We start from the raw sequence: 11,424 nt of genomic DNA, 5'->3' as shown, positions 1-11,424 counted from the left end.
TAATTTCAAAAAAAAACCAAAGTTTGTAACACCATATCACTTCAGCAATACAAAAAATCTCGAAAATTTGAAATATAGATAACAATACCAAAAATCAGACATTTTATAATGAATTATTATTTAAAAAAATAAATGAGGATGAACATGCTTGTTGGATTACCCTGCTTATAATATTATAATATTATAATACCCATGATTAGTACCATAAAATTATGTCATCGTCATAACGCCTTCACAGGGTCTATAGTCTATACAATTAATACTCAAAAAATAATACGCCGAAAGTTTTAACAAATCGGCCGACGATTGACTATTTATATTTATTACAAAGATTTAAAAAATAATTCGTTTACCACCCTCAGGCTCATGAACTATATACGTCCCTCAACAATTTTAGGAATGATTAATAGCCCCAAGTCAAATCGCTAAAATGTAAAATGTAATGAGGTTCATAAGATATTCATAATATACTATGAATTAAAATAGGTACGCCGATTGAATCCGATTTACATATTTTCTAAACGATCGATGTATAAAAATATAATAATAATATGCTTGATTTTCAATGGCCCAGTTGTGTATTGGAAATCTTATGTCGAGTATAAATATATTATTAAGATTAAACGGTGGTTTCAAATTGCTGGTTCTACGTTACTCGACAACGAAGATAAACGAAGTACACTATGAATGGCAAGTGGTAAAGAATCTCGTCAAAAGTATTTAAGATAATCTTCTGCAATATTACAGTTTAAAATGTAATCCGATATTTCAATTATGAAAAACATCACAAATTTATATAATATAACCCTGTTGCATTACAGGTATGTGCTAATAAAAAATAATATGCAATTTATTTTTCTTACGAGCTGACACGAATATAATATTTAAATATGTTATACATGATATAATACAATGACATAATAATATAAGGATTGTCTATATATTATCCTGCTAGAAAACTAGTAAAAAACGTAACAGACATTTTCTTATCTTGTGTTGATGAAATTACACCGTTTTAGGCCAACGATTATGATGCAAATTTCCGCCGTCGCTCCTCTCTCCCCCTCATCACTCAAGACCTCAAGACACGTCGTCAGGTGTACATTATATACCCATCATAAATCATAATAGTGAGTTCAACGAATTATTATTACAATCAAAATATGTCATCTGGCGGTAGCTACCTATTATCTATAGGTAGTTATAGTAGTCTGCACTCGACGTGTTTGGTAACATACACCGACACCGTATATCGTATTGTGTTTGATAATATCGTAATAAGATACCTATCGGATAGAGGCATTGTGGTTCTCTGCCAGCACACCAGTACTACACCACACTTCCCCGCGGGTTAGCCAAGTTCAAGGATGACAATCAAAATCATAATATTATCAAACACAAACCACCGAACTTCAAATCTCCTCCTCCGCCGCCTCGGAAGATTAACGCACTAATAATAATGATAGATAGATGCATTTTTGTTTCAACTCGACCTTAGTCCAATCATAAAAGTCTTTATATTATAATAATATTGTTCACGTGCTTTAATAACTGTATCGTCACTTACTTTAATGTCGTTGTTATAAGAGAATGTCGAAGCGATAACAATTTTAACCTCTCCGCCATAGACGGGAATCCATTAAAATTTCAAGGGAGAGGAGCTAACAATTTTAACATTGTGGCTTCGATCTAATGCAACTATAAATCTGTGTGTCTCTATGGGGGGAGGGAGCTAATGATATATTTAGAGGTATATAGCCCACTCCCCCTGTCATTTCCCCTTATCCTTTCCACGTATGTGTAGATGCCTTTTTTTTCGACTCGGCTTTAGGCCAATCATAAAAGTCCTTACCTACGCTATTGTTCAAGTGCGTTAATTATAACTTTACCGTTACTATTAATTTATTATTATAAAAGAATAATATCTGTTATAGCGATAACAATATTATTAACCTCACTGCGGATATACAAATCTGCAGCTGCACTACCTGCACTCGTTCGACCGTGTAGACACTATTGGCACCTAGACACGCATTTTTGCCGGAATCGTCTGCGGATATTCCAATATTTCCACGACAATGCATGCGCCAGTTATGGCTTAGGCTCATTTTTTATACATAAATATTATTCACCGTTAGGGGAATATCGATTAAACCATAGTCGGCGTCATAGTCTGTCAATCATCCGTCGCGGATTTCAACGGAATTCGTGTTTTATAATTTGCATTTTATTATAAGTATTAACAACTATAATAATAGTCTTAAACAAACATTGGAATTCATATAGTCAAAAAACTACATTTCTGTATACATATTATTATTACCAATTACCATCGATGGGTGATAGATCCTAATACTCATCCCGTACTTACGAATCATTTACCAATATAATATAATATATATGTTATGCTTATGATATTATAATGTATGTATTGATTAATTTTACAGGGCAATGCTCTTTGAAAATATGATGTGAATTCATTGAAAATAATAACAATGATGACAGACAAAATATCACGGAACAATATTAAGAAAGGTACTAAATAATAAATGGTTAACTTAAATTTGGAATAATTGAAACGTAAAATAGAAATACATTTTTTTTTTACATTATCAATCACGTTTATTTTAGAGTCGAAAAAGTCCGTTGAGGTGGATATTATATTAGCTAAGGGTCGCGTTCGAGAAAAATAGAATCTGCACCATAACTCTTACAATAATATGATAGTATAAAGGAATATCAGAATGGCTATTGGTTCTGGAAAAATGTTGGGACTTCTGACTTCTGTTGGATTCTGATCCCAGTTAAAGCCGCCTTATGTGGACAATCAATATAACCATTTATTATATCATAAAATATCAATAAAACATCAGAAATTATAATAATATCCTGAATGTTTTTGTATGAAATTCTAGGTTTTGGATACAAGCTGGCGTATTTGTAACGTTGTAATTTTTTTAAAATTTATATTGGTTTAACTCATAATCTTTTATATTAAGTTAATATTCAGACACGTTTTGATGCCAAAATCAATACGATCTTCTTTTATGGGGCCAATATAATGTTTTTAGGCTTGAGGTTTTTTTTTAAAAATTATGAGTTTTTCTAAAAATTAAACGTAGCATTTCGTAAAATGTATTCAAAATGATTTTAAGATGGAATATAAATGATTCAAAATGTATACCCAAATATCTTTAGCTACTGATAGGTACTCTTTTTAATTTATAACCTATCATTATTATTATTATTATTATTATTATATTATACTACTAGTTATACTATATGCCTACTTTATCGTCACAATGTCTACACACCGTCTTTGATGGAAATCATTCGAGCATAAAATTGTTTACGGATAGTATAATGTTGTTATATATATAATATATGTATCGTGTTCCCACGTCATTCCGCCTTAAAAATATGCCGACGGATAAACACTGCGCCGGCCGTCGTCCGGTCGTCGCAACAGTATTATAGTGTCGGCGTGTCTTCGGCATAGATTGAACCGGTGAAGAAGAACAATAAATAACAATATTATATAGGAACGTGGAATTCCGCATCAATAACTCGTATCAGGGGACACGCCGTCATCGATGATTTTTTTTTCTCAAAACAATTTTTTTCAACCCAGGACAATAATATTATGGGTAGGTGGGTTTAGCTAGGTATCCTTCTCCACCTACCTAAGGCAGGCAGGCACACCGCGGTATGCACTTACAATACAATTTATCATTATTAATTCACTGTATTGTTGACCTTTTTGTATTATATTATTATACACATCTAATATATTATACTTTTATGAGTACATAATATTATACTATTATATAGGTAGGTACTATCGCCCCGTACGCTTATGTAATGAAAATGAGGCTCGATGCGACACGACAAGCGAGTACGGCTAGTATTTATAACGCGAAGATGACGCAAAATATAATAATATACCAATATATAATATAGGTAGGTACCTATTTACGTATTGTGTACATACACGCACCGGACCCGTTATTTCGTGACGCCTCTGCCGCATACATATTACACGGTTCGCATGTACACACACATCACAAAAGCGAGGAATTCGGTCGGTTCAATATCGTATTAGAAGTGAATAGGTAATGTAGTCTGGGAGTTCAGCGATAATTATACGGTCATCAACGTGTGGACATATCGCGTCAACGTACATAATATGTGCCACGAGGTATAAAATATATGATATTATAGATATATTATAGACTAGGTACTAACTCAAAATAACAATACACCGCACGACTACCGACTTACGCAATTTTTCTGTTATTTCTTTTGTTTTGCCTTGTTGAAAATAAGAAATGTATCACTCACATTCAGTGGCTTAAGCTATTATATCAACAATTGTATCAAATGCACGCAGTCGCACATAATATATTTATAGTTTAAACGTGCACTGGCGCGCAGCAGCTGCAATTATTATCAAGGGGTGCAGTTCCCTATATTCAGAGTGCACTACTACAACAACAGGTGTGATGCAGAAGTACACCCCTCGAAGCTAACCCGGATACAAGTTATTCTAGCCAAGGATGAATTGCCTTCTTAAAAATAAAACCATCTAAGATCCTAGTTTTTTAAATCGTTGCAAGTAAATAACATAGAATAGGTGAAACCTATTGAAACCTATTCTGTGTAATTACCACGATAAGGACCTTTAATATTAAATTAGGTATACATAATTCTGAGATAATTATGATAATGATTGCAATACCTACTATAGGTTGACCTGTGTACCTATATACCTACCTAAGTTATATTCTTCAAAATATTAAAAATAAAAGCGATTTTACTTTATAACAATTTTTAAAATTATTGGTTTTCTTTTATATTATATAATGACAAATTTGTTCAGAAAGTATTCACATTTTTCATGTATTTTGTTATTCTCATTCAAATTTATTCGCGTGCAATTTCGTAAACGAGGAAAATTGTGGTCACGTTTTTACTAGAGGTGGGTGCAAATATGTATCACCTACACACACTGTGAAAACTGTCACGCCTATGTATATTAATAACAATATATTATACCATTCGATATTGCAAAATCAGTTGTATATTAAAATATTCTCACAATATTGGTGGTGCAAAAAATGAAAATGTCTTATTGCACTATTGATTTACTGAGTTCGAATTAAAATTATTCACAAATCACAATGATTACAAAGCTTTATAATATCAAATAGATATTGAATATCAAATATTGACAAAACAATACACTGTATTAACCTCGGTACTAACACTTCTGTAGTCATATACGTCATATTTTATTATTTATTTTGTAAGCATACAGATAAGCACCAATTTATAACTCTGCTCAGCATCCATTTTATATTTGCCTTCAATTAGTGTAACATGATTATATTAACTCTAAGCGTTTAAACGAAGCCTGATTAAAACGGTAAAAAACAGTTCACTGAAAATCCGAATATAAACGGAAGTTTGACTACTAATGTAGGTACCTACATTTACACGAATATATGAAATAATTAAATTTTTAAAACTAAATCGTGAACAACGAATTATGTATTAAAACCAGAACAAGGTGAATATATGTTTTTAGTTTTTGAATTATCGGTGTCAATAAATATTGTACGTGCATACTTTTTTCTAAAACCTATACGAATAAAAAGAAAAAACGATGCGTTTTATTCACAGCCGAATTGCAGTGTTTTGACACGAAAAATAATCGCATAGGTACTGTAATAATTTAATGTCCAAAGTTTGATCCTTTTTAGAAAATAATAAATATTAATATGTTTACTTCTACTCTGCAAGTCTTTTCTGTAGCCACTGCATCCATTTACAACGTTCACGTAACTAAGCTCCAATTGCATTCTCTCTGTTTTCTTTTGTGCTAACTGCTAAGCCACATTCTCACCCGTACAATATAACATGTAGTTAGTATAATAATATCTAGTTTTTACATTACCAATAGCAATGTAAAAACAGTTTCACTTGCTAGTGAAAAAACTAAACATAATCGTTTAATACCTTTTAAAGAATAGAAAATAAACAACGCGAAAGTGAGAACTCTAATATAATTCTCATGAAGCTTCTGCAGTAACATCTTGTTATTATTATTATGCTTTTGTAAAATGCTAATATAATGTTTATACCGTCAGATATGTAATTATAGGTACTTTTCGTATTTTTACTTACAACTTACCGCTCGTTTAAAATATAAAATACTTTGATTTCTTTTCCTTTCTTCAAAACGATATTATATTTTGGATTTAACAAGTGTATAAAACTATATTACATTTTTACAACGTATATAAAGCACATGTACTTATAGTAGGTGGACATTATATTTCGATTCAATCACATATGGTAGTTTTTGCGTATACTGTGTACCATAAAAATTTAATGTAAAGGCTAATATTATTTATTTGTCTATGACTCAGACCATGGTCACAGAAATGGTACCATTTATACGTATCGACATTTATAAAATAAAAATAAGAACTAATAAGATGTATAAGCCCACGGCTATGTGTGACGCATAATCAGTGATCCACCGCAGTTTTATCATCTCAGAGTAAATACATACACGCTACAATTATATTGCTGAGAAGATAAATGAACCACGTCAATTGAGTGAGATAATAATATTATTTTTACGAATATTAAAATTTAAATTTAAAAAAAAAATAGTTATATTTGACCTTACAGCAAAACAATTAATAATTTAATATTAAAAACGTTTTTTTTAAATATAATACAGCACGTTTTCACTTTTATAATTTCGCTCTTATACAAATATTATTATACTTAATATTCATAGTAATTAAAGAGTGCTACTTCCGTTGTCACGGTTCAACAATATTATAGCTTGTGAGTTGTATGACAGAGTTTTTCTAGTATTAAAATAAAACGTACCTAATAGAGCAGACCAAGGTTAGGGTGTACCTAATATAATATTAGAGAGATTTCGTCCTTATTAAACATAATATTTATTGTTACGTTAAACAGAATTCATTGAAGTGTGTCTAAATACGAGATAAAATCATCACTATAATTTATTGCTTACCTACTACATAATTAATTTACGATAGGTAATATAATTGTTATCGGACTGTCCTGGCGAAATCATTTTACAGATCTCACAGTAGGTACTACAAGTGTACATGAGTAAAAAACAAGCTTGTCTAGTAATTTTCATTACCTACGCTATTTTTCTACATTTATAATATCCATGTCGAAAACGATAATCGATCATCAGATAAGTCTACCAGATTCGTGATAGAAATTTACTGGAATACATGACGATGACCATTTTCTATAAGAAAAAAGTCCCGACTCTCTTCGGACTGGTCAACGCTTAACTACGTGCCAGTCAGTCAGGTTATTAACCCCGGTTCGCAACGCTATTGGTAATTGGAAAAACTTTCATTTCAAGTAGTTGGAATTTTTAGACTTGTATGCCCGCTCATACCTGCCATCAGCCATTCGGTGAAAATGAAAGTAAAGTGAAAAAATTACTATTTTACGAGGAAAAAAACGGTCGTTGAAAACTATTAACTTCAAATACTAATAACAAATAATAAAATACAACATCATTTATTTTGTTACAATATATAATATCAGAATTCAGAATATATCAGTTGCGTAGCCCGTTTAAAATAACTTTAATATAGTATCAAGTATTTATATTGAATATAATAATAAACTCGATGACTAATTTTCTACCACTGAAGCTAGTTATATAATATATTAATATACTATTATAATTCTTTAAACAGGTTTATGAACTAAAAATTAACTAAACAGTAATTAATTTATAAATATTTCTGTAATGTTTTAAAAAAAAAAACAGAATTATAAATGAATAAGACATTTCTCATTCTCCTTTTAAATAAGATGAAATATTTATTACACAATTATTATTTTTATTTTTGTTTTCTAGTATACACACGCGCCTTTTTGAAACTTGGATTCCGGTTCTATTGAAGATACAAAGAGATTGTAAGCCAAACACCTGATGTAGGTAAAGTTAAAAAATATATTCCAATGATTATTCTTTATTGATTCAGATTGCAACCATTACCAATATTCAGAAATATTATCTATAGTAGTCGAGTAAATAGGCATTATTCTAAATGTTTGATTTCTTGTTCCAATTTATGGTCATATATTCTAAATTCAATGTTTTTTTATTCGGTTATTTGCAACTCGAAATACGGTTATTGCGAGTAACACGAATTGATAAAGTAAGACATGCGTCTAGCGTGAAACCAATTAAATGACTGAAATCATACGTCTTAGTGTAGTAACCTCGATAAAAATGCATTTTATATCAAATACATTATATTTTCGTAAAAAGTTTTGGATTCGTTTATTAATTGCTTAACACAAATAATAGTCGTCGTATTAAGTAACCTTCAAGTTTCAGACATTGAGTTCTTATAATACATATGGTAATAAATTATAATATTTAAAATTTATAGACCAAAATACAACAATAAAATATTATGATTTGTGGGTATGAAAAATGTTAAAAATATAGTCCACATCAAACAAATAAATGCTCCCAGCTATTTTTTTTTAACTAAACATAATAATATGTCAATTATTTTAATTATTACTTGAAAATCATTAGTGATTTTATGTGGACACACAGTGACATTTGAATTTTTTAATGACATAAGTTAAGCATCCATAGAAAACCATTAAATTCTCCTATTAGCGTTGAACTAATAACTAATCTCGTATAATGGGATATTATAATCATAATAATTACATCATATTATCTCTTTTTCGGTACAAAATATGAACATTATGACGTATAATTAGGATTATTAGGGTTACTAGGATCAGAATTTAAAAGAAAAAAATATGCTATCATTTAAATTAATTAGTTTTACTCGGTAATTATTAGTAGTCAATAGTCATGCCGAGTGCTGACGGTCTGTGAATATTCGTTATAAATTATTTCAATGATTATCGTATTTTAATATTTATATTTTAAAATATCAGCTATATTTGGAGAAATAATGAATATTAAATTGAATATTACATAAAAAATTTAATTAGATTCGTGTAAATTGTAAGTTAGCAAACTGTAATTTGTTTGAATTTGCAAATACATTATTTTATTTTATTTATATCAGTATTAAATTATAAATGTAAAAAAAAACATTACATTTTTGCAATGTTTGCGGTATCTATATTTTAAAATTTTTATAAATGTATTATACTCCTCCTCAGTTTTAAAAAAATTTTAATTTGCCTATTAATATTCTATACCAGACATCCGTACATTTATTATTATTTATTAAATGTCAATATTATCAAATCAATAAGCGCAAAATATTGAAACTGGTTTTAGGGTTTGTTTCAGGATTAAAAAAAAAACTATTCGTGTATACTTTTATAAGTATATACTGCATTACTGCATAATATTTTATGATATGAGTATTATATGCCAAACGAGATATGATAGGTGGTATGATCAAATTAGGTAACTGTAAATGTAACTGAATCTAGCCTGACGTGGATAGAAATATCGAAGTTATTTGATTTTATAATTTAATGGGAAAGTCTTAATATAATGATAGATTTTTTGTTCCTCTATCATTATGATAACCTGTAATATATAGTTTACATCCTTTTATTTTACATAGCATAATGATAACCATTTACCGATGAAAAACGTTCTATTAATTTTTCAACATTTCTGTTATTGACCTTAAATCATTGTCCTAATATATGTGTAATGTGTATACTACTGTACCTACGTACGTATTTTGTGTGTAATACATTTTAAGATATTAAAAATATTGCAATCGATTGACAGAATTAAATTAAACTCAAGAAAATTATAAATATTACAATTATAAGTACCTACTCTTCTATCCAAAATTGGAAATATTTTTGTCTAAGTAACTATATATACAACATTAATGTATAATAAATATAGTAAATACGTTGAATATACATAATAATATAGAATACATTAACATTTAACACCTAGCTCATAATGTGTTTTTTGCACGCAAGTAGTTTTTTTAGGGTTTGTGGTTGTGTACGAAGGGCATTGCCCGATTGAGATATTAAAAAAAACGCATTCCCGTAACCAATTTGTGTCTAATAAATAGGTATATGTTTAATGTTTGAATTAATCTTTAGTCCAAACCACCGCATAAACAGAAATTAACTTTTCCAACACCTATGATCTCGTGGGAACTTAACCTCTGGTGGTTTAGTCAACGACACGCAGCTTGTGTTCATCCACATGTATTCATCGGTGAATAATAAAAATCTATAAATAATATTTCTCTTTCAACAATGGTGAACCGAATAGATTAATTTTTCATTGCCTATTGTTCGGATTCTACAGGTATTAAAAACCGTACACAAAATGAAATAGGCTCTCGAACACACTGACCACTACAACACAGGTACACGGTATAGGTATACCAACAACACATCGTCAAGTATATAATATACATTTATATATATGCATACAATATGTAAATGGAGGTGGGTACCAAAACACTAAGAATAATAAACTGCAAACATTGATTGAACACCGTATTATACCGACTATGTTTGGTCGTGTATTACCATTATTATATTATTATTAGATGGCAACGAGTAAGGCTTCCGCATAAACCCCACAACTTATATTGACATTTTGAATAAACCATCGTTTCATGGAGATAGGTACTCACTTGAATTTGATTCCTTCTAACTTCGTAGTACACCCAATTGTCGGTGGAAAAAGCGATGGCCAGTAAAGCCGTGGCCACTATGGCCGTGATGGTGGCCAGCGAAAGAGTTACTGCGGAACAAGGCATGTTCGTTCAGTTGAGTTTAGTCGGCGTTTGACTCGTAGGTGTTAGCCTGACGACAATAACACACTACACAACAATTGTGTATTTAGACGAAAGGTATGATATGTTGGGTGACGATTCCGGTTTCGAATTCGTGATTGACCGTCGAGATTTTACCACATTTTCGAAAACAAACCAAAACGAGCCCGTCCGCGGTGGGCGATGGTGATATTTATTTAAACTCGGGGTTCAAACACGCGCTCGCGCACACACAGAATATATTATCATACACACACAAAAAAAAAAAAAAACACTCGCTCGCTCGTTACGGGAATACACACAGCGCACACACGGCAGACAAACCGGCCGTCTCGAACAATAGTGGAGACCCAGTCTTAACGTGTACAATTGCTCGATGGTCCTCCCCACCTAAAACGTCTCTCTCTTGCCTTCTCGCCCTCGGTCTCTGACGCCGTCTCTCTCGCAGTCGGGTCCTTCATTCCATCTCTCATTCACACACTCCATCTCGCTCACTCACTCTCTCTCTTTCTAGCTCTCGGTCTCTCCCAGACTCTCTCCGGTTCCTCGCAGACGGTCGTGCAGCAGGTTTTGTCAGTTTTTA

At 31.0% G+C, this 11,424-nt stretch overlaps 1 protein-coding gene across 1 annotated transcript in view; it reads right to left on the bottom strand.

The window, feature by feature from the left end:
- LOC111026246 overlaps positions 1–11,190 on the bottom strand; it is a 32,600-nt gene extending 21,410 nt beyond the window's left edge. Inside the window, exon 1 of the mRNA XM_022304287.1 lies at positions 10,701–11,190. Coding sequence (XP_022159979.1) covers positions 10,701–10,826 — 126 coding nt within the window. The 5' untranslated portion in view covers positions 10,827–11,190. The remainder of the gene's footprint in view (positions 1–10,700) is intronic.
- Positions 11,191–11,424: the final 234 nt, after the last annotated feature.

The sequence above is a fragment of the Myzus persicae genome, unplaced genomic scaffold, assembly GCF_001856785.1.
Source record: "Myzus persicae strain clone G006 unplaced genomic scaffold, MPER_G0061.0, whole genome shotgun sequence".
Classification (NCBI taxonomy): Eukaryota; Metazoa; Arthropoda; class Insecta; order Hemiptera; family Aphididae; genus Myzus; species Myzus persicae.
The sequence above is the reverse complement of the archived record's forward strand: the minus strand, read 5'-3'. Positions and strand labels throughout refer to the sequence as shown.